We start from the raw sequence: 23,649 nt of genomic DNA on the forward strand, positions 1-23,649 counted from the left end.
TTTTCAGAAAACTCCCAGAGGGAGGGTTAGCTCTTTACTGACGCGGATGGGGGTGGGTGGGGGGTGCAGGTTTAGTTGTCGGGCATCATAGCGAGGCGGGGAGGCTTTGGAGTGGCCATATAGGGGTACGGGGCAGAGCTGGCATAATTCACGCTATTGGAGCCAGTGGTGGAGGAGTTGACAGGGCTGGTGGCAGAGGGCGGGGACAGGGTGGTCAGCACCACGCCCCCCTCATCCAGGGAGCACTTGTAGGGGACCGGGGCATCGTTTCGGAGGTCTTGGAGCGCAAAGTAGGCCTGGAACATCTGTGGGCAGACAAGGAGGTCCTGGAGCCTGGCTGGGGCCAGGCAGGGGAGGAGAGGGCCCGGGACGGGGAGCTGGGTACACAGGGGCCCCTGGCTGAGGGGCTGAGGGGGAGTTCACTGCTGGGCTGAGCCTGCTTGGGGAAAAGGGGGCGCCTTCTTTCTAACTTGCTCAAAGTCGCCCAAGGGGCGAGCAGAGGACATCCCACCCAGGAGGGCTAAGCGAGAGTGGAGAATGTTCAGCCACACACACCCCCACCCGCCCTGCCTGGGAGAGGCTACCCAGGAGCAGGGCCAGGGGAGGGGGCATCCGGATCCTCACCCAGACCAGGAAGGAGAAGAAAGTGAAGGTGACGGCGGCCTTGGCGCTGCTGCTCCCCAGGAGGAATTCTCTGGGTGGCGAGTGCTGCCACTGGTAGGCCAGGAAACAGAAACCCACGAACCAGACGCCCATCCAGATGACTGCGGGTCGTGAGGAGAGGACAGCGTCAGGGTCAGGGGAGAGCTTGCTCAGGAAGGTGCGGGAAGGAGGGGAGAGGGCCCAGCTTTATAGAAGGCCCCCTCTGAGCCATCTGTGAAACAAACTGTAGGAGCAGACCTATGCTGTCCACTACAGTCGCTAACAGCCACAGGCGGCTGTTCAGGTTTAATAAAAATAGAAATAAAGTAAAATTTTGGTTCCTCTGTCGCACCGGCCGCATTTCAACGGCTCAGCCAGCCACCGTGTCTGGTGGCTGCTGTATGGGAGGGCACAGATACAGAACGCTTCTGCCACCACAGAAAGTTCTCCTGGACAGCACTGGGCTTCATGTGCTAGGACTGGCCCTGCGGGGGGGAAAAGGGGGCTGGAGGAGGAGGAGGAGGACTTGAGATCAGCCAGACTGAGGGGAAGGAGCTGGGGCCTCGGGAAGAGGAGTGCGCATTTATCTGGTGCTTGCTGTGTGCCAGGCACTCTCTAGACTGCAGGGCAGAGTGGTTTAGGGGTGAGACTTTGCTTTGAAGCCTGGATCTGCCACTCGGCAGCTAGGTGGCCAGTTCCACAGCCTCCTCGGGCCTCAGTGGTCTTCTCTGAAAATGGGAGTACAAATGGGGCTTACCTTGTGGGTAGGTTCTGAGGGACAAACGAGATGAGGCGTGGGGAGCCCTGGATGCTGAGAATGACTCCCTTGGGCTCATTTCATCCTCAGAAAAACCCTCTAGAGGGCCAGGGGCTGCAGCGTCATCCCAGCTTTTTCTGGAGCTCATGGAGGGTAAGGGACGTGCTCAGGGCCATAGAGTGAGGGAGTGCTGGAGGGGAGATGTCAAGCCCAGGTCTGGCTGGCTCAGAACCCCACTTCCTGGCCCCAGTGGCTCCTCAAGGAATGTTCTGGGAAGACGGGAGGTAAATGCAGGGGAAAAGCCTGATGCAAGAGAGGCTTCCAGAATTAGCCTGGGGATCAGAAAAGGTGACCCTTACATTGAATGTAAAGGGTGAACCATAATCCCCAGGAGGAAACAGCGGGTGCAGAAGGGCAGCGAGAAGAGAGGGACGAAGCTTTGGGGCATGTGTGGGAAGCTGCGACCTGATTTTGGAGGGTGTTGGAGGTGAGGCTGGCTGGCTGGTGCAGGGTTGTGGCCAGGGGGCACCTGGGGGGCTGGGGCCGCTGGGGTGGGCTCCATTCTGGGGGCCTCACCGGCCAGGATGAAGTCCAAGAGCTGGAAGGCCGTCTTGAAGCGGGTGCTGGCGACACGGCCCTCGTGGGCGTCCAGGACGAGGAAGGCCAGGCTGCTCAGGAAGGCCAGGAAGCCGGCGCCCACGGCGAAGCTGCAGGCCACGTTGTTGCTGTTGAGGACGCAGTGGAGCTGCGGGGAGTCTGTTTTGTTCTGGTAGCCGTCAGTCAGCAGGGAGGAGAAGACGACCAGGGAGAAGACCTGGGTGGGGAGGAGTGGATTCCGGGGACCGGTCCTGAGCCGGCTGGGCCCCGCTCCTGCCCCCCGCCCACTCATCCTCCCGGGTCCCCGACTGTGAGCGACCCCGAGCCTCTTTGCCCCCCATCCCCTCTTCTTCTCCACCCTGACTCAGGCCTCGGCTTCGCCCACTGGGCCCTCGCCCGAGCCTCCTCCCCGGCCTCCCCACTCCAGTGCCCCCCACAGCTGCCCTCTCACTGCCCCAGAGGGGTCTGGCTGCACCTGCCCCTCCCCTGCCCCTCGGCCCAGCCCTCCAGGCCTGCGTGCTCGGGCCTCTCCGTACGTTTCTAATGTCCTCTCTCCCCACTCAGCCCTGCCTCACCCCACGCTCCCTTTTCCCCCACACCAAACCACAAGCGTGAGCACGAAAATGCTTAGACAGTGCCTGGGACACATTAACAGCTCAATAAATGCTTGCTAAATTCATGATTACTCTCTTCTCCCAAGCTCTTCCCTCCTCCAGCAGCTGCTCTCTCCTCCCTCCAGGCCTGGCCAATGCCTATTGAGTCCTTTTTTTTTCTTAAATTATGAACTATCCTAAATATACAAATATATTCCAAATATATTGAAAAGCACCAAAGAGAAATCTAAGAAATGCCCAGTAACTACAATCCGTAGCTAATGAACATTAATCTTTTGCTCCATTTTTTGAGGTTTCTGTTTTTGTTTTTTTTTTTGTTTTTTTGAACCCCCAAAGCAAATGCAACCCCACTGACCCCACTGATAGGGTAACCGTGTCCCTCTCATCTGCGGATGCTGTCTACAGCACCCTGTGGTGCAATAGTTGATGTCTATGCTTGTCTTCGAGAATGATTATTCAGTAAACACCACTGAAGTACTAGACAAATACTGGCCCATTTCATCCTGACAACCATCCTGGGAAGTGGGCGCTGTTAGTCCCGTTTTCTGGATAATGAAACCGGGGCCCAGGGAGGACTGAGGAAGTGCCCAAAGCTATCAGCCTGTCCGTGGTGGGCCTGGATCTGAAAACACGCCGTCCTGCCTCCTGCTAGACGCGGCTCCTGGAGGGCAGGAGGGCCTCTCCGCGCCAGCCAGTGGGAAATGTAAGCCCTGGTTATTTCCCAGATGGTCACAATCCAGCGTGGCCAGGTCTCAGCATGGAAAGAACTGGCGTAAATCGTATGTGGGGGTGGGGGGTGGGCGTTGGCCCAGGAAAGCTTTCTGGATGAGGAGTTATCTAGGAGGAGGTGGGGAGGCCCTTCTGGGCAGAAGGAAAAGCTCGGGCGAAGTCAGCGGTGTACGTGGGAGTTTGAATTTGGGAAATGAAAATAGAGTAATTCATTCTGGAACATGGGTCCAGGCAGGGGGCAGTGGGCAGTGAGGGAGGTGGCGGAAGCAGTCGGCCAAATCATGAAAGGCTAGGGGACGAGGACGTTGAATGGGGGGGCACAGGGGGGCCAGGGGAGGGCTGTGCACAGGGGAGGCGGAGGGGGCAGCTCTGGTCCCACTGGGGCTGTGCAGAGATGGACTGGACGGTGGAGACTGGAGGCTGGGAGGCCGGGGAGCAGGCTGGGGCCTGGGGGCAGAAAGGCCAATGTTTCGGGCTGAAGTCATAGGGCTGGATTTACAAGGTATTAGGGTGACACCCTAAAGAATGGGGAGTTTTTCAGGCATCCCAGGCAGGGTGTGCAGCGTGTACAGATGCTACAGAGTGGGGCTTCTTTGGGGATCGGAGGAAATGTCATCTGAGGCTGGAAAACGTGGGCAGGGAACAGACCCTGAGGGGCCGTGAACGTTAGGCTGAGGGGCCTGCACCTGGGGAGCCATGGGCAGTTAATGTCTAATTTCAATTTAATTTTATGCATGGAAGGATTCTGAACAGAGGAGGGCCAGGGTCAGGCCTGGGGATGGGGGATGAGAAATCCTCTGGGGCCCCGTGGCTGATGGATTGGAGGGGGCAAGCCAACAAAAAGGCCAAGAACCAGAGAAGATGGTGGTGGGGAGACAGGCCTGAGCTGAGGCCAGAGCCCTGGGGATTCCAAAGAGATTTAGTCCGTAAAACTGGACTTGATGATTGATTAGATAGGACAGCGCTGGGGGGTGGAGGAGGCTGAGGGAAAGGGAGGATAGAAAATTTCCCCTTCATCAGAACTGGAACTCCTCCTGGACAGGAGGCAGGTGGGATCCAAATGGGAGTGGAAAGAATGAATGACTTTGGCCCCTTCTGCCTTGCTCTTGTCCCGCCCTTCAGAGTGGAGAGCGGGAGACAAATAACTGACTGCCTAAAGTCCTCAGCCTCCTCCACCTGCCTCCGCCCTTTGCCTTGATTTCCTTCTCTGAAGGACACCAAGTATAAGCCCCTCTTTTTGTCAAGCACTTGAGCATTAACTGGGTGCTCCCGGGCATTATCTCATCTGCGCCTCCTCGTTTGGGAGCTAAAGTCAGCCCACGGGAGGGGAGTGTCTCGCCCCGCTGGTCGGAGTCGGGGCCAAGTCTAGGACGGGAAAGCACATTGATCATGTTTGAGCCCATATTCATTTTTTACCTGCGCTCCATCCCTGGTAGCTCATGCTAGCCCCACGTGGTGGATGACGCGAAGTTATTTCTGCTTCGCAGGTGATAAATTGAAGCCATTAGGGTAGAGTGGAAAGAGCCAGACTCATCTGACTCTGCCCCTCACCAGCTGTGTGGCCTTGGGCAAATATCCTTCCCCACTTGGAGCCTCAGTTTCCCCATCTGTCTCTGTGCTAGGGCAGAGGCGGCATGTGGGGGTGGGGGCTATTAGGTGCTCAGGAAAATGGCAGTTCCCATGATTCTCCCAGAAAAGGGAAGCGTCCTTTCAAGGGCCGTCGGCAGTGGAGGGGGGCTTGGCATCCAGCCCCCTCTGACTTCTGGGCCTAGGGGTTGTCCATCCAGCGACCCTGAAAACCTTGGGCTCCAGCTCGAGCCCAGTAGCCGAAGACACGGGGAAGGGGCTGGGCTGACCCGAGGGGCCCTCTCCCTCCCTCCCACCCCTTCCCCGACCAACCTCCTTCCACGCCCTCCCTGGCCTGTCCCCAGGGAAGGAGCAAAGATTCATCAGTTAAGGCACCAGCTGGCAGGCGGCAGTGAGAAGAACAAGGGCACCAGCTGCCCAGAGACTCCCCACTGAGGAGCCAGGCCAGGGGGGAAGGAGGAGCGGGTGGGAGAGCAGGCAGGATGGCGGCAGCGGGCAAAGTCCTGCCCAGAGCGTCTGGCACGACTGGGTGGCCCTCCCCTCCGCCGTTCCTGCTCGGTCCACACCAGCTGGGCCTCTTGCTCCCTGGCCCCCCACCCTTCCTTCAGAGGCCCTGGCAGATCTGAGTTTGACCCACTCCCCAGCTGGGTGACATCCTTGGGCAAGTCATTCAACCTCTGTGAGTCTCAGTTTCCCGTTGGGTCAAACAGGGGGACGAACAGCCTATGTCAGAGGGTTGCAGAGAGAACGCCAGTGACAGCCCAGGGCTGGGACTTGGCATTTGATCCAAGCCCCCATCACATCACCACAGGCCCCTGAAACCGACCTCTCTACTCGCTCACCAGTAAAGATTTGCCCATTATAAACCTGTCATGTATCAGAAGGCTGCTACTGGCCAGGCCCACGCCAATTGGTTTGCAGGCATTACCTTGTTTCATTTTCACAACAGTCCTTTTATGAAGAGGGTTTTACAATCCTTATTTTTACAGATGAGCGTATAGAGGTTCAGAGAAATCAAGTAACTTGCCCGGGGTCACACAGACATAGGGTGACCGTGGGAAGGTATCGAACAAAGTGGGGCACTTTCCATACTGGAAGAAGGTGCTCCTGATCACGATGCCAGGACTGGCCAGGGCCAACTGGGGAACATGTCACCCCATGTGGAACAGTATGTGGCCAAGCCAGGATTCCAAGCCAGGCCTCCGTGGTCCCTCCCTGACCACGTGTTCCAGGACGGGTAGGGGGGAGATGCCTGGGACTAGGAATCTGAGGGAGGCCCTGGGTTCGATGCTGGGCCCCCCACCTGCCCTCATGACACTCGTAAACTCCCATGATCTGCCTGGGCCTCAGTTTCCAACTCTGTCCAAGGATAGTGACGGAGGCAGCACAGTCTAAAGCCCAGAGTCACGGTTCTAACCCGTCATGCACTGCCCAGGAGACAGGTGTGGGGAGGAGCAAAGTGTGGGCTCAGTGAGGATCTGATGCCAGTGTCCTGGCTCTGTGGTGACGTCTGCAGAAGGGAATGTGCCTGGACCCAAGGGCCACTCGGCACACAGTACTGTAGATGGACCTTATATATTCTCTTCCCACCTGCACCTCTGTCTTCCCAGTCACCCGGGCCCTTGCTCCTCTCCCCCTAGACTCTCATCTGAGAGCTGGAAAACGAATGGTCTCTAGTATCTCACAGAGCCAAGTTCAAATCTCACTCTGCCTCTCACTGTGTGACCTCAGCCACCGCTGTCCTGCAGAACCTTCTTCCAAGACAGAAATGTTCTAGATCTGCACTGTCCAATTTGAGAGCCACTGCCCACGTGTAGCTACCAAGCATCCGCATTCTGGCGAGTGTGAAGGAGCAGCGGCATTTTAAATTTTCATTGATTTAAATTTAAATGCTACCTGTGGTCTGTGGCTACCCCACTGGCCAGAGCAGACTTATAAAAATGATTTGACTTCTCTGATCCTCAGCTTTCTCATCTCAAACGTGGGGCTCACAGCACCTCCCTGGAATGGAAGGGGTGTCGCCTATGATTAAAGTTAATCGTAACGACGTGGAATAGTGCATGCGTGGGATGGGGCCCTGGCACATTGTGGCCCCCCTGGACCCCCTCCTTTCCCCACTCCCCCCCACACTGTTTCCCCGTCACCCCACGGGGTGCTCTGGCCACAGGAGGGCCTCACCGCCGCGAGGATCCGCGCCATCGTCTTCGGCTTCTTCAGAAACTGCACGACCTCGCTGTTGGCCAGGTTCTGGAGGCTTTCGGGCACGTGCATGGTGGCTCCTCTCCTTCAGGGTCCACGGGTGGCGAGGGGCGGCACGGCCAGACACTGCTGTCCAGGTGCTCTGGGCCAGCTGAGGCGCGGCTGCTGCCAGGTGAGACAGAGCGGGGGGATGTCAGAGGCAGGGGTGTGGGGTGAGGGGGTCACCAGTAGACCCCAAGAGTGAAGTGACGGGGGGTCCCAGAGGTGGGGGTGTGGGTGAAGGGGCAGCTGGGGGGGAATCCCAGGAGTTGGAAGGGGTTGGAGTGAGGAGGTTACTAGTAGGTCCCAAGAGTGGAGTGAGGGGCTGCTGAGGGTCCCATGAGTCAGGGGTGTGGGGTGAGGGGGCTGCCAGGGATCCCAGAGGTGGGTGAGGGGCGGCTGGGAGTGGGTGGGGGGTGAGAGGGTCTCAGGCCAGGGAGAAGAGGTGAGGAAAGGGCTGAGATATTTTGGGGCCATGTCCCTGACACAGGAGCCTGGAACTGGTTCTCCCTGTGAAGGGAAATGGGTGGGATTTTCCGGAGTGGGGGATGCTGGAATGGAAGTCAGAAATCTTTCAGGTTTCGGGATGACTGAACCCATAAAGAGAACCCAGGACTCTCATGGTATATTTTAGGGTATCCTCTGATTTGGGGTTATTTCCCTAGAATGAGGGCCTCCTCTTACAATCCAGCTCCATTTTCATAAAGGTGCATTTCCTCAGATTTACCAGGAACGTGGCCTAAGAACTCCTCAGAATTGGTAGGTCATAACCCCCACACTAGGCTACCTTCTTAGAATCGGGGTCTCCCCTTTAAGGACGTGGAATGGGGGTGATGGGGCTTGGGGTGACGCCGCCTGACAAGAGACCACCCCTGCTCTGAAGGCCCGCCTGTCCTTCCCGCCGAGTCCCTGGCGCCACCTCAGCCTTCTTTTGGTTCCGCTTTTTCCCGCCTTTTAGCTCCTCCAGAGCTGATTGGCTGCGCCCAAGCCCCGCCCCCTCTTTCCCCGCCTACTCAGGGGCTGACACGGGCGGGGGGCGTGGCATCCGCGGACGTTGGTCTGCTCGCCGTTGGCTGGTGGCGCGCGGGAGTCCTGTCCCGCCCCAGCTCTCTCCGGAGTCACGCGGCCGCCCCGCCCCTTCCCTTTGAAGCCGCGGACAAGGAGACGCTTCTGTAGCGCATGCGCCACGTTCAAAAGAGGGCAGTAGAGCGAGCCAAAAGGACAGCGCATGCGCAGTTGAGAAGGGCATGAGTAGGAAAGAAAAGGACGACACTCAATGACCCAGGATTTGCGCATGCGTTTTACTGCCGGCTGAAGCCGAATCTCAGGGCCCAGGACGCCTTCCTGCACATGCGCAGGAGGCTCAATAACATTCAAGCATTGGTTAAGGTGAGGGGGAGGGCGGCCCTGCATCCCCACTGTTGCCTTTCCGACCGTCTCCTATGATCGTAAGATCCTTCTCGCCAACTAGACCCCGCAGAAACTAGTTGTACGCATACCGAGTTTCTGGGCCCGCAAAATGCCCCTGAACCTGTGACCTCTGACCTCTGTCTGGGACCCAGCCCTACCGGCAGTGTGGGAGGGGACGGGCAAGAGGGGGTAAGAGGAGGGCAGACGCGCTGTGCACCTTGGTTGGGGTAGGGACGGGCCCAGCAGTGGGGGTTGTGGAAATGGAGGGGCCGCATTTCTTCTAGATAACCTTTGACCCTTGTCCATTCCCCTCGTTTAGGCTCCGGGAAAAGGGTCTGGTCATGCTGCATGTGGCCCGGGGAGTCTGGGGGTCCGGGGTCCGGGTCTGGCCCCTGTTGCCCACGCTCCTCGGGCCTCGCCGCGCCCTGTCGTCACTGGCGGCCAAGATGGGGGAGTACCGCAAGATGTGGAACCCCACGGAGCCCCGCGACTGGGCCCAGCAGTACCGTGAGCGCTTCATCCCCTTCTCCAAGGAGCAACTGCTCCGCCTCCTGATACAGGTACTTCCGGTCCCGGGTCCGAACGCTTGGAGAGTAGGACTCCCAGGAGGCTTCGCGGCCACAAGAGCCTCGGGCCATGGCTGGCTGCCCCGGTGTCTCCTGGGAGTTGTAGTTCCAGGTCCCCTTATAGTCCCGGGTGGGCGCGAGGTGAGTTGGGAGGCAGTGGGAAGACCTCCGAGATGCGGCTGCAGGGTAGATTCCTGGCCCTTGGGGGCTTGGCCAAACAACTTCCGGGCCATGGTTTTTCCCTCTGCAAAATGGGTGTAATCATCCTCATCTTCACCACACTATTATTGTACCCATAAAGCCACCAAGCTACAATCACAACTATTATCACACCTCTATATATGGGAGGCACTATACTAAGCATCTTGCACGTATTTCTGAATCATCATAGAACGACGTAGTGAGAGAGATACCACTGCCATCCCTATTTTACAGATGAGGCAACTGAAGCACACAGAAGGAAAGTGATTTGCCCAAGGCCAAGCAGTGGTGCAGATTTGAACCGAAGCTGTCCGACTGCAGAGCAGTGCCTTAAGTGTGGGACCCTAGGTGCCTCATTCTCCTCAGCCTGGTCCTGATCACACTCCAGAGCTTGAGTTCATAACCTCATCCTTGTCATCATACCTGTCATCTTGTAGCCTTGTCGTTCATTCAGTTATGTACTGAACATTTGCTGTATGTATTAGGTTCTGTGCTAGACTTTATACACACAATACACATATACACGCACACATATGCATAAATACATACATACATACGTATGGACACGTATAACTTCATTAAATTCTCACAATAGCCCTCTGAGAAAGGGTGTGATGACGCTCTCTTGCACATGAAGATACCCAGGACAGAGACAGAAAACAGAAGGGAGTGGTTCATTAGGTGTGCTCTGGGGTCAGACAGTCCTGGCCTGGGATCTCAGCTCTTTCTCACATAGACATCGGGGCCCCCAGCAAATGATTTCCCCAAGCCTCGGTTTCCCCACCTGAAAAATGGGGGTTATGACGCCTTGCATCCTCTAGAGGAGGATGTCATACCAGCAAATGGTCCATGGCACCCAGCGACCGTTGCGTGAATGTTGGAGAGTGAGTGCCAAAGCAGGGACTTGCACTTCCAGCCTTTGAAGTCATCTGTTTTTCACTCTACTGGGCTGCCTCAGTTTTTTGTTTGGTGAAATGGGTTCACCTTCCTCCCAAAACTCGAAGCAAACAAACAACAACAACCCAGAGTTCTGATTGTTTGTAAGGGCTGCCAGGGAAAGGATTCCTCTCTGTCCCCCCTTTCCCCACCCCCGGCTCTGAGACAGAGGAGTGGGGCAGTAGGAAGAGGCCTAAAAAGAAGTCTTGCCTCCTGAGGTAACAGGAATTCCACTCCAGTCCGGCAGAGAAGGCGGCTTTGGAGGAGTTCTCGGCTCACGTGGACTTCTGCACCTTGTACCACTACCACCATGTCCTGGACCAGCTGCAGGTGGGGATGGGCCCCTCCGGCTCTGTGGCGCTGGTTTGCTCAGCCGTTCACTCAGCACCCTGTTCCCTGAGCACCTCCTTGGAGGCTGGCCCCATGCTGAGTGCTGTGCACAGGGCAGATGAAGCCATGCCCTCGGGGCACTGACATCTCAGTGGGAGAGACAATAAATAAATAAATATAAAATATGAAGCCCGGTAGGGGTGAGTGCAGAGTAACAGGATAGAGAGGGATGAGATGGGGGCCTGGTTTAGACAGGGTGGTCAGGGAGGGCCTCCCTGAGGAGGTGACACGAGAGCTAAGACCTGAGCGAAGTGAGGGGGCGAGCCTGATGGGGGAGGATGTTCCAGGCGGAGGGAATGGCCAGTCAAAGGCCCTGAAGCTGGATGTGCTTGGGGTGTTGGAGGAACATGGAGGAGGTGGGAGGAGAGTAAGTGAGGGGGAGTGGGAGAGAAGTGAAGGCAGAGAGGGGACAGGGACAGCTCGTGCGGGGTCTGGTGGGCCACGGGGAGGACCTTGCTTTGAGTCTAAGTGAGGGGAGCCCTGAGCAGAGCAGGGACATGAGCTGATTTAGGTGTTAACTGGCTGTGCCTTGTGGGGAACTGACTGTCAGAGGTGGTGGGAAGCGGAGAGGCCTCTTAAAGGGTCTATTATGTTTGTTCAGGAGAGAAATAATGGAAGCTCCAGCAAGAGTCATGGCCGTGGACATGTGGTGGAAAGTGGTGGGATGCCGGCTGTTGTTGGAAGGCAGGGACATTAGCCGATGTCCTGGATGCAGGGGCTGGGGTGGTGAGAGAAAGAAAGACACTGGGGACAGGACGGAGATGCCTCCAGAGGTTTGGATCTGAGCCTCAGGAGGGATGGAGCTGCCATTTACTAAGATACAGAAGACGGGTGTGTGTGTGTGTGTGTGTGTGTGTGTGTGTGTGTGTGTGTGTGTGTGGTGTGTTTGGGGGGGGTGCGGCAGATCTGCAGGGAAGCTGAGAGCTCCATTTTGCATGTAGGAATTTGAGCCTCCTGTTAGCCAAGGAAAGAGGTGAGTTGAGTGTGTATCTGGAGGCCAAGGGAGGGTGTGGGCTAAGAGAGCCTCTCTGGAAGCATCTAGACGGTTCTAAATGAGATCACGAAGGGAATTAGTGTAGACAGGGAGGAGAGAGTCCCCAGGCCTGAGTCCTGGGTGTGCCGGCACAGAGAGATCAGGAAGAGGCACTGGAAACCGTGCAGGGGACAGACAGAGAGCAGCCGGAGGGGTTGGTGGAACCCCAGGAGACAGTGGTGTCCAGATGTGGGAATCTTACCCTCCTCCTCCTCCTCCTGCCTGTGTTGGGGTCCCCTGGACCACCCTGAGGCTCCATGATTCACTTGAAGGACTTGCAGAACTCAGAACAGTGGCTACCTTCATGGTTACAGATGATGACACTGAATGGACACAGATTAAAATCAGCAAAGGAAAAAGGTGCAGAGGGTGGAGGCCAGGAGAGACACGAGCGTCCGGTCGTGCCCCCCCAGCGCCAAGTCCTCCCACCATGATGTGTGACAACATGCACGGAGTGTTGCCAGCCAGGGCAGCGCACCCGGGCCCGGGGTCCGGGGTTTTTACTGGGGGTCGGGTGCACAGGCCTGGAGCACCCACGGGGCTGACCTCAGTCACTCTGTCTCCAGCCCCTCCAGGGGTCACACTGGTCCAGTGGGGCCTGGGACCCCCACCGGAAAATCACGCTGACAGCACAGGCTCTCCAGCATGACCCAAGCCCCCAGGTAGACAGGGACACTCTTACCGGCTGGGATATCCCCGATGGCTCAGCGGTGACCTCCCAGGAGCTGGTCAAGGGGCAGGCCTTTCTTTGGAAACTATGGGGTGTGGGCCACCCAGGCTGCCCTCTTTGCTTTGAATGAAAACGGCAACCACAGGGATGGCCACACGTCCCCCTTCCCCACTGGCTAAGCAGTCACTGACGCCTTTCAGCAGCCCCGACAGGCAGCCACCCGCCCGTAGCCCCATCTGCAGAGGCAGCCACCTCGGCTGCGGGTGGCCCGTGGCTTCCCCGAGGCCACAGGTCTGCTCGTGGTGGAGCTGCGGTCCCAGCCACGGTCCCCTCCATGGTCCACCAGCCTCCTGGCTCCTCCCCGGGACTCCTGCTGCCCCTGGAGGCAGGGCTTTTCCGTTTGTTTCTGGGTTTTGTTTTGTTTTGTTTTAAGTTGTATAAATGTTTGAAAATATAGAAACATAGAAAGCATGTACAGTGAGGACACAGGTCCTCACTGGGGCAGGAAATTTTAAAGGGAGGCCCTGAGGTGGGAGCAGCAGAGGCGGGACTGGGACCTGGGTGCCTGTGCCTGGAGCACGTGGAAACTCACGACCTTGAAGTCGTTGACCTTGAGGCCCCAGGGCAGGGGAAGAGTGAGGCCAGCCCCAACCCCAGCCTTGCTCTCTAGCTGTGCCAGTGACCTTGGACAGGTGAACCTCCACATCCTCTTTGCCCTGGTTGGTTCATTCATTGAATCTGCTCGGTAAACACTTAGTGAGCGCCTACTGTATCCCCCGAGTGGTTCCAGGTCCTGGGACAGAGCCTGAAAGACCCTGCCTCAGGGGGCTCACCTTCTAGCAAGTGAGACAGACCATCAACAAGGGAAAGAAGCAAAATACACCGACCCTAACAACAGGATTACCAGGTGAAGCACAGAGCACCCCGCTGAGTTTGAATTTCAGATCAACAACAAATAATTTGGAGGGGGGGGTATAAGTATGTCCCACGCAATGTCTGAGAACTGTAGTGCATGGGACATGCTTATACTATTACAAAAAATTATTTGTTGTTGATTGGAAATTCAAATTTAGCTGGATGTCCTGGTTCCTTCCTCTTTCTTTCTTTAACCTCCCTCCTCCCTTCCCTCCCCTCCCTTCCCTTCTTCCCTTTCTTTCTCTTTTTCTTTCCTTCCCTCCTTCCTTCCCTTTCTCTCTGTCTTTATTTCATTCTTCTAAATCTGGTAACCCTAAACTAACTAAGGAGAAAAATTAAGCCAGGGAGGGATTAGGAAATGATGGTGAGGGTTTTCCTCCTTAAGTGGGTGGTCAGGGTGGGCATCCCTGAGGAGGTGGCATTTGGGCAGAGCCCTGAAGGCAGCAAGCAGTGAGCCAGTGGTGATCTGGGAGACCAGTACGTGCAAAGGCCCTGAGGCAGGAGCGTGCATGGCATACCTGGGGAGGAGAGAGCAGGGTTGGTGGGGCTGGAGCTGTGTAAGCGAAGGGGAGGACACTATAGGCAGGGGTAGGCAGGGGCAGACAGGAAACGTGGCAGATCAGGTGGTGCCTGCTGGGCCACCACCAGGACTTTGCTTTTGTACTCGGTGAGGTGGGAGCCACGGAGGCCTTTGAGCAGAGGAGGGACCCAGCTGGCTCCGGGACTAAGCAGCGCCCACTTGTGTCCGTGTGGGGAACAGACCATGGGGGGCGGTGTGGGGAGCAGGGAGCCAGGGACGATGCCCCGGTGACAGCTGGGAGGGAGAGGAGGGTGGCTCAGACCAGGGTGGTGGCCTGGAGGGGCTGAGAAGCGTCGGGTTCTGGATCTGTTTTGAACATGGTGTTGGGGTTGGCTGATGGGTTAGATGTGTTAGGATTTGCCAATGGAGTTGAGAGGAATTTCTGACATGGGGAAGCCGGGATAGGGGCGAGGAGGAATTTCAGGACCTGGATTTGGGAATGGGGGTTGGGGAGGCTCGTCGGGCATCCACGGGGAGATGTTGGGTAGGCTCTTGACCACGTGGGCCTGGAGCTTGGGCCGGTCGTCCAGGCAGGAGACAGATGTGGGAGGCCTGCTAGACAGATGGTATTTGAGATTCCCAAGGGAATGTCTGAGGATAGAAAATGGCAATAACAGTCACCAGCAAAACTGAATTAAATTGTTCATTCTCTGGCATATGCTTGCGGGAGGCACTGTGTGGGCCACTGGGGCTTTACTGAGGAGGGACAGTCAGGGAGCTGACTTTGGAGGGTGGGGACAGTTGCGAATCAGGTGGTCTCCCTAATGAATGGTCAAGTTCAGACCAGCGGTGAGGGCCACCATTCTGGGCAAGCAGATAGCAAAGCTGACCTTGTTTCAGAACAGGGCCCACATGCCAATTAGAAAAAGCCACCCCTTTCTCTAGCCTGGTGCTGTCTAATGTGGTAGCTGCTAGCCACATATGGCAGTTTAAATTTCAATTTAAAATAATTAAGATTAAATAATGATTAAAAAAAAAAAAACAAAACTCAGTTCCTCTGCCCATTCACTGCATTTCAAGTACTCAGCAGCCACAGGAGGCTGGTGGCCACTTTTTTGAACCATGCAGATCTAGAACATTTCCATCATCACAGAAAGTTCTATTGGACCATGCTCCTCTAGAGCCATTATTTCTCTCTGAAGGGTGACTGTGGTGATAGATACACAGGCCTCTGTGATCTGGACAGAGCCCCTTATGTGTGGCATCCTTGTGCAGTGCACAACATGCCCAACCACACAGGACAGCCCTGCTCAGCCTGGAGATTGGAGGAAGGCTTTTTGAGATTGGAAGAAGGCTTTTTGAGGGTGATCATGAAGCTTGAATGTAACAGAAGAGTAAAGAAAGGGAAGGAGACAGAGAGAGGGGGTCAAGAAGCATCTCCCAAACAGAGGGCTCTGCATGAACAAAATCCCTGTGACTGGAGCAACGAAAGCCTGTGTGGCTGGCTTGGAGTGAGTGATGGGGATTGTGGTGGCAGGCCCTGTGATACCTGAAGGCCATAGTACGGAGTGTGGTCCTGGTTCCTGAGGGCAGTAGAAGCCTGGAAGGGTTTTAGCAGGAGATTGACATGGTTGGATGTGTAATTCTGGATATACCACTTCCTGGCTGTGTGACCTTGACTGGTTACTTAGCCTCTCTGTGCTTTCGTTTCCATCTCTGTAAAAGGAGGATAACAATAGTACCACTCATTCATTGTAAGAACGTGTGTATAATGTGTCTTAAACAGTGCCTGGCACAAAGTAAGTGCTGTTATCATCTATTGTTGTTTGACAAGATCTCCCTGGCTACTGTGCAGAGAACAGATTGGTGGGGGCCGACGGGATTTGGGGAAACCATGGAGGAGGTTGTTGGGCTCACCCCGGCAGGAGGAGGTGACGGTGGTGTGGACCAGGGCAGGGCTGGCGGGGAGGAGAGGGATGGACAAAGTAGCCACCTGTTTGGGAGGTAGATTCCATGGAGGGTCCGGAGGGGTCACGTGCAACATCCAGGTTCTGGCTTGAGGCCCCAGGTAGATGTGACGTTCTCAGGGGAGAATCTGGCTCAAAGTGGATCTTTGATGGGTGCAGATTTCTCCATCCTTCAGCCCTGCGATTCCCTGACTCTCAAACTGCAGCTCGGCTGCGGCCATTCTCAAGGTCAGTCCATTAGCCCAAAAACATGGGCCCGTGGGACCCACTCCGTCATCCTGGCTGAAGGACTCAGCCACAGGCCTTATTAGCTTCCTGCTTGTGTCTCGTCCTCGTTCAGTGCACCCCAGTCTGGGAGTTAGTTCAGGGGAGGCTCCGGGAGGCTTGGCTCTCGCCTGCATCACCACCCATCTGCTAGCTCACTTGTTTCTGTTCCCATCTCTCCCAGGGGCTCCAGGCGTTGCCCCCTCCAGACCTGGCAAGGCCATTCCTCCCATTTGAAGTCCCCTCCCCTCTTTTCCCCACAAATTCAAAATTACACCTGGCTTCCAAAAGTTGCTCCTAAAGGCTCCCTCTCTGGAGAAACACATAAAGGGTTTGTTTTTGGGGCAAGTGATTTCTCTCTAAGGCTTGCTGTGTAGTCTGTGACAAGTTATCTGTCACTCCCAGCCTCAGTCTCTCCTGAAGGAAATGGGCTCGGTATCCGGCAGCCCAAGCTTTCTTCGCTCACTCAACACGTTTGGGGCTGAGGGAGGCCAGGCAAAGGCCAGCTCTTGAGGGACCTTGAAGGTTGTGGGAAGATTCGGGATCTTATTCCAAATGCAGTGGGAAGACGACTTTGGAGGGGTGGGGAATGGCATCTGTTTGTAATAGAAATAAGAGCTTCCTGACGGCCGCCTGGAGAATCGTTTGGAAGTGGTGAGAGTGGAAGCAGGGAGACGAGCCGCCCAGGGCAGCCGTTTGGGTGAGAGATGCAGGTGGCTCGGGCTAGAAGGCAGCAGAGAAGTTGGAGTGGAAGATGAGTCAAGAGAGATTCACTTTGGAGGCAGAAGCGAACTTGCTATAAGGATTGGATACGGGGGTAAAGACAGGAAAGGGATGGAGGATGCCTCCAAGGTTTCTGATCACGGCATCTGGTTGGGTGGTGATGCCGCTTCCCAAGAGGAGAAGACTGGGGAGGGAAGGTGGGGGTGTGGGGTGGAGAAATGAAGCATTTCCTTTGGTCCATGCTAGGACAGGAGCTTGGAGGAGGGGTCCGAGCTGGCGATGTGAACTGGGTATTTATCTGCACAGAGATTGGGTTGAGACGTCTGGGGACGATGAGGCTATTGGGGGCAAGTTTGAAGAGAGAGAAGGGAATAGGGTGCAGAATCAAACCCTGGGGCACCTCGTCATTAAAAAGATGGGGACAGGGACACCTAGAATCCCTCATGTGCATCCTCGCCTGTTTGGTTGTGTTTTGTTTCAACCTCTGACCCTTCCCTCAGGCCTTGTACGACCCCATCAACCCTGACCGGGAGACCCTTGACCAGCCTTTGCTAACGGACCCCCAGCGCCTGTCCAACGAGCAGGAAGTGCTTCGGGCCCTGGAGCCCCTGTTGGAGCAGGCCAACTTCTCGGTGCTCTCCGAGGACGCCCTAGCCTACGCCCTGGCGGTCCACCACCCTCAGGACGAGGTCCAGGTAACCCTACCTCCCCGGAATGTGGCCCGTCCCAGGAGGCCTTGGGGTAGAGGCAGGGCCTCTGGGGGGGTGTCGGGCTGCTGGGAGTTGTAGTCCTGACCCCGGAGCCCTCGCTTGGGAGACTTAGGAAAAGGGTCCCCTCTCTCAGGTTCCTTCACCTCCATCTGTGGGAAAAGTATGATAAGATGTGGATTTTCTTAGGATTGAGGATGTGAATGTCATCTTCCAGAAAATCATAATAAATCATAGAAAATGCCCATCTGGGAAGTCGAAATTATAGTAAAAATACTGGAATCTTTTAAAATTCCACAATTTATTGACTTGAAGGTATATTTCTCCTAAAGTCATATTTCATCATCTCTGAAACTGGGATGTGTCTTACAAGTGATGGTGTGACATGGTTTAATTGGCAGCATGTATTCCTTTTTTAGTGGGTTCAGAAAATAATGGGGTATCTTAAAAAGCCATGGCCTTGTATATTCTAGGACATATGGTAAAAAAAAAAAAAGATGAGGACTCTTAATGGTGCTATCTTAGAGAGTGTGCCCTGGTGCAGTTTACAACCTGAACAACCATGCATGGCTGCCCTGCCTCAACACTGGAGGTTGAAAAGCCTGGGGAAAGGAGAGAGTCATTGAAGGGAGGGTCATCTAATTCCAGTGTCCTGCCCTCACACCCAGCCCATGTTCAGCTGCCTCTATCTTTTTCACCCCCTTTGGCAGGTGACAATAAATTTGGATCAGTACATCTACATGCATTTCTGGGCCCTGGGCCAGCGAGTCGGGCAGATGCCCCGTAAGTCCAGCGTGGGCTCCAAACGCGGCTTCTTCACCAAGTCAGCCCCTGCAGAGAGGTGAGGCGGTCCCTGTTCCCCAGCTGCAGCGAGAGGGAGCAAGGTTAGAGTCAAGAGGGGACAGACAGGTCAGTATGGGTGTCTGGGGCCCTGGTGGGAAGCCGAGAAAGGGGGAGGAGTAAATCATACAGATGCTGCCTTTTCTTCCCCAGGGAAAATGAGAACTCCAGTTCCCAGGGAAGGAAAAGTGTAAGGCCATTTTTCCTCTCCCCAGTTTCCAAATGTGGAAAACCGGGACTCAGAAAGGGAAGGCCACATTCTGAAGATACAGAGTGGATTCTGATGAACATCATGCTTTTAACTAAGAATACTCAAATGCAGGCTATGTCAGGCAAGCCAGATCTTCTCACAGTCAGCCAGTCGGTCTGTGACTTATCTGATCCTTCTGGAAATCACTTTATTAAATATGGTTGTGAATCCAAAGAAAAAATTTCATATCGCTTAAACCAGTAATTCCACTTCCAGGAAACCATTCCAAGGAGACATATATACTTGCAGATCGTGTGTTTCATTATTAGTCCCCCATACTCCATAGAAGCAATGACTGACTCATATCTTTATGTTTTATCTCCAGAGTGTAATAACTGTTTCGTTACTTTGCAAATATGTATGGAATTTGAATTTGAAAATTAACTAAACAAAAGAATTTTATTCAGCTCTCATTTTTCAGGGGTGCAAAATCAGAAACAACCTATGTGTCCAATAGTTGGGGATTGCATTATTTCACTAATCCCCTATTGTTGGGCACTTAGCTTATTACTGATTTTTGGCTCCCTCATCATTATTAAGTGGCTTTTCAAAATGCAGAGTCAGAGAGAGTGTCCTGGGGTTGGAGGGAGCCTCCCAGGGTGGTCCTGACCCCGCTCACCCTTCTGTCTCTCTGTCCGTCAGGAGATACTTTAAGCGGGTGGTGCTGGCAGCTCGAACGAAGCGAGGGCATCTGGTCCTGAAGAGCTTTAAGGACACGCCGCTGGAGGGCCTGGAGCAGCTGCTGCCCGAGCTGAAGGTGCGCACGCCGACCCTGCAGCGCGCCCTGCTCAACCTCACGCTGTTTGTCTCAGGTGTGGTGTTCTTTGTCAACGTGGGCATGGTGGTGCTCTCAGACCTCAAGGTGGCCACTTCTCTGCTGCTGCTGGTCTTCGCTGCCTTCATGGGCCTGCGGGCCTCCAAGGTGAGTGGGCCGCCCACCACGGCTCCTGGGTCTCGCTTTCCTGGGGTCAGCCAGGTCAGGCCACCCTATATTTTTATTTCTTTTGTATATTATTCCTGCTTCACATTGTGCTTCATTTCCTTCCTTCCTGTCTCCTTCCCTCTCTCCCTCCCTCCCTTCTTTCCTCCCTCCTTTCCTTCTTTCTTCCCTCCCTCCCTCTCTCCCTCCTTCCTTTCCTTTCTCCCATCCTCCTTCCTTCCTTCCTTTCTTCTCTCCATCCTTCCTTTCCTTCCTCCCTTCCTCTCTCCATCCTTTCCTCCTTTCCTACCTCATTTACTCAACACAACTCTGAGCAAGTTTCTTTATTCCTCTATGCCTCAGTTTCCTCATCTGGAAAATGGGGATAGCAGTGGGCCTGCCTTGTAGGTTATTATGAGAATTGGGTGGAGGGCGCCATGGGAAACACTGGGCCCAGAGCCCGGCTCATGGTCGGTACCGCTGAGCATTACCACCTGTCCCTGAGTGCCTGCCCTGGGAGGCAGCTCAGCATGTGGTGAAGGATGTGTGTTTTGGAACCCAACTGCCTAGGTCTGAGTCTTAGCTATCACCGTTATTATTATTACTAATTGGACCCCCACCTGGCTGGGTGTCCACCTGGGGAGCTGGTTTATAAGCACAGCCTCCCAGACTGAGTTGCAAACTCTGGGACTGGGACCCAGGAAACTGTATTTGAAAGAAGCTCCGTTCCTGATTCTGTACAAGTGAGCGCAGGCCCCCTCGGACAGCTGCACGGGCTTTCACCACACAAGGATTCCTGGTGGAGGAGACGGGGGGGGCTGGCACGCATCTTGCTTGCTGCTTGCCAAGCTGCGTGCCCGGTCTTGAGGCTCCATCCACCCTGAGGGGCTGCTTTTCCCTGACTCTCCCACGGGTTGGCACCGGCCCCAGGTGTGTGGCCGGGTGCTAGGCTTCTGCTGTATCCCATCATCCATTTGCTGGCTCATTGGTTTTCAAGCTGTTTTCAGCCATCCCAACAGGCCTAGGAGGACTGGTCATAAATCCCGCAGATAAGAGCCAGGCTGTGCTGGCTGAGGGTGCCGGGGTTGGGTTCCCTGGCCAGAGACGCACCTTGGAAGGACTGGGAGGGAGCAACTCCTGCTCTGTATGGGGGCCAGGGGTGGTTTCTGGAGGAGGCAAGATTTGAGCAAAGGTTTGAAAGAGAGGGATTGAACCTGGTGGAGAAGGGACAGGGTGAGCAGGGCTTGGTGTACCTAATGAGGGGCTGGAATCTGAGGTATGGGGGAGAGAGGTGAGGCCCCAGGGTGTGCTGTGACCCAATAAGAAACAACAGGCAGGTGACGTCCAGAGCCTCCTGAGTTTAGGGACGCAGGGTCCAGAGGGGCTGCCCCCCAGAGGGACCATGGCCCCTCAGCCATCACACAAGTCCCGGCACATCTAGTGCACAGAATATGGCTCCTGGGACATCTTTGGACAGCCGGTCAGGTTTTGCACCCCCAGGACACTGCCACCTGTGGGAGCTCATGGGCCCAGGGGTCCAGGGTGGAGGAGCGAGGGGCAGGGGGAGTGTCGAAGGGAACATCCAGGTGGCCGGTAGTGATCCCTCTCCGGGGAGAGGTCTGCTCCACCTTTGTGCTCACAGAAGGTACAAGAATTCAATTCCATAGTTGGCAGAAGTGAGCACAAAACCTAGTGAGTTTTTCATACCAGAGTTAGTCCTTAACACACACACACACGCGCACACACACACACACACACACACACACACGATGCCTGCATCTTGCCCTCACCTGAAGACATGGCAGTTAGTTCCAAGGCAGGGATATAAACAGACTGTGCTGGGCTTGGAAGATGAGGGTGTTGTCCACACAGCAGTGTCTCTACCAGACAGGCCATTGCAGTGATTTGCAGGGCGTTTCGACATGACAGGAGTTTCACCGTGGGCCGGGCTGTGAGGTGTGGCCCGGGAAGCCATATGTGCTTCAACAGAATGGGGAGCTAGGCCCAGGGTGTGGATGGACATTCAATGATAGCTAATGTTTGTTAAGGCTTGTTCTGGGCCCGGCTCTGTCTGAAGTATCTTATTAACTGTGTGTGAACTTCCTCACCGTCCCTGTCAGCAGTCTCATTTTACAGTCATTGCTATCTGAGGAGTGAGGTCCACAGCTCACACCTTCTAGGGGACAGAGTAGGGACTGGCACGCAGGCTTGCTGGTGGCAGGACCCAGGCCTTGTGCTCATTTTGTGTACGCCCGGAGGAGCCCAGGCAGAGGTTCCCAGTGTGGGCCCCAGAGGGCACCTGTGGGCTCACACTTCCCTTCCTTGGGGACGCCAGGAATGGGGAAGTGGGTCCACGCAGGGGAGGGGACAGCCACATGACAGCTGAGCTCCAGATGTGCTCCCCTCCCCTCCTGCCATCTTCTCTCCAAGCAGCTTTTCCGGTATCTTTTTTCAATTGCCACGTCTCTTTACAATTTAATATCTTAAAACTGTTTATTTGAAAAAGTTCGAACAAACAGAAGTAGAGAGAAAAGTATCCAGCATCTAGCCTCAACAGTTAACAATAGACAATATAGTTTAGCCTAAAGACCCTAGCTCCCCCACCACTGGATTATTTTGAAACAAATCCTAGACATACCATCTGAAAATGCATTAGCATGTCTCTAAATGATTATCTGTCTCTTAAAAATACTTAAAAATTTATCATGACAAAAAGTTTAAGGCTTAAAATGTATCATTTGGAAATCCTTGAATGAATCCATTAATTTGTGGCCCAGTGAGGGAACCAGTGCAGCGGTCACTAAAGACGGGCGTCTTCAGACCAGGGTGGGGCTGACGGTCTCCAGGTCCCAGGGGCAAGAGCCTGTGTGTGAAAAATGCAGATCTTGGGGGCCCCAGCTCTCGCAACCCGAACAAGAGCCCTGGGCAGGGCCAGGGGTTGTGTTTTTCCAACAGCCCACCCTTCCCTGCCCCGGAAGCCGTCGGGCAGGGCCGTGCCCGCGGGAGTGGCCGCGGGTTGCGGGGATGGGCGGGGGCGGGGCTCTGCCTCCAGCCCCCCGGACCCGGTCTCCGTACTGAGCCTGCGGGGGTCGCTGTCCCGCCTGCAGATGTTCGGGCAGCGGCGCAGCGCGCAGGCACTGGAGCTGGCGCACATGCTCTACTACCGCAGCACGTCCAACAACTCGGAGCTGCTCAGTGCCCTGGCGCTGCGCGCGCAGGTCGAGCATGCCAAGGAGGCGCTGCTGGCGCACAGCTTCCTGGCGCGGCGGCCCGAGGGCGCGCACGGCCCGCCAGAAGGTAGGATCCGGCGCTGGTACCTGGCTCCCAGGTGGGCCCGCTGCGCCCCCGCCCATCGCGGCCCAGTCGCCTCCGGGTCCCTAAAGGGACGAGCTCCACTAACTCCCAGGTGGCCCCACTGCAGTGAGACACCATTTCTACGCTCCCCGCTCCCAGTTCTCCACTGGTGAACCTGAGCGTCCCCACAGATGACCCCAGCCCTCAGCCGACGGCGTCCCTGAACCCAACCCCCCACGAGATGCTGTCACTTCTAGAAAGGGAGCCCCGATGCCCTTCCTACACAAGAGCCCCACATTAGACGTCCTCTGCAGAGAGGACCTCCGATGTGACGCTGCCGGTCCCCCGCCTCCATAGGGCCCTGAAGCCGATCCTGGACGTGGCCCCGCCCAGGTGTGACCTTCCTCTCCTGACCCCAATCGCGATTCCTGTCTCGAACAAGAGTCCCGGCTTCGCCCCCGATGAGTGCGCCAGACCAGCACTTCCTGGCTCTCTAGACCCTCTCACGCCTGTCCCACTCCCCTGCAAGCTGAAAGGGTGCCCCTGCCACTGCTCCCAAAGCCAGGCCCCTCCTCACTGCGCCCCCCCCCCCAGCTCTCCCTCGTCCCAGTCTGAGCTCCTCATACACCTGCCTCTCCCCCCTCAGAGACCTCCCGGTGGCTCCAGTCGGAGGTGGAGAACTGGCTCCTGTCCCAGTCAGGCTGCGACGTGGCCTTCAACGGAGCTCGGGCCCTGGCCCACCTGCAAGTCCTGACCCCCAGCATCGGGCTGTACCCTCCCCCGGGGTTCCGCAAACTGCCCCCCGTGGCCACGACCACTTCTGAGGCCCCCCAGACTGCACCCAGCCGTGATAACCCCTGACAGAAAACTCCCCACCTGG

The 23,649-nt window shown here is 55.8% G+C and overlaps 2 protein-coding genes across 8 annotated transcripts; one reads left to right on the forward strand and one right to left on the reverse strand.

Moving 5' to 3' along the window:
• SYNGR4 (synaptogyrin 4) lies at positions 1 to 9,159 on the reverse strand. Of its 3 annotated transcripts, none has more exons than XM_037820076.1 (5): positions 9,081 to 9,159; positions 7,105 to 7,290; positions 1,976 to 2,213; positions 625 to 764; positions 1 to 305 (listed from the first exon to the last, which is right to left on the reverse strand). In XM_037820076.1, the coding sequence occupies exons 2-5, from the start codon at positions 7,195 to 7,197 to the stop codon at positions 72 to 74; spliced, it is 705 nt and encodes a 234-aa protein (XP_037676004.1). In that variant the 5' UTR covers positions 7,198 to 7,290; positions 9,081 to 9,159; the 3' UTR covers positions 1 to 71. The 3 variants fall into 3 exon arrangements, with proteins under 3 accessions (XP_037676004.1, XP_037676007.1, XP_037676005.1); XM_037820079.1 differs by having other exon boundaries at positions 7,105 to 7,287; positions 9,081 to 9,145; XM_037820077.1 differs by lacking the exon at positions 9,081 to 9,159 and adding an exon at positions 7,952 to 8,030.
• On the forward strand, positions 8,490 to 23,630 carry TMEM143 (transmembrane protein 143). Of its 5 annotated transcripts, none has more exons than XM_037820071.1 (8): positions 8,490 to 8,553; positions 8,894 to 9,134; positions 10,503 to 10,607; positions 17,260 to 17,454; positions 18,177 to 18,307; positions 19,199 to 19,478; positions 22,583 to 22,772; positions 23,416 to 23,630. In XM_037820071.1, exons 2-8 carry the CDS (start codon positions 8,916 to 8,918, stop codon positions 23,628 to 23,630), a joined length of 1,335 nt encoding a protein of 444 aa, XP_037675999.1. In that variant the 5' UTR covers positions 8,490 to 8,553; positions 8,894 to 8,915. The 5 variants fall into 5 exon arrangements, with proteins under 5 accessions (XP_037675999.1, XP_037676000.1, XP_037676002.1 ...); XM_037820072.1 differs by lacking the exon at positions 8,490 to 8,553 and adding an exon at positions 8,560 to 8,612; XM_037820074.1 differs by lacking the exon at positions 8,490 to 8,553 and adding an exon at positions 8,563 to 8,653.
• Positions 23,631 to 23,649: the final 19 nt, after the last annotated feature.

The sequence above is a fragment of the Choloepus didactylus genome, chromosome 27 (assembly GCF_015220235.1).
Source record: "Choloepus didactylus isolate mChoDid1 chromosome 27, mChoDid1.pri, whole genome shotgun sequence".
NCBI classification, from domain to species: Eukaryota; Metazoa; Chordata; class Mammalia; order Pilosa; family Megalonychidae; genus Choloepus; species Choloepus didactylus.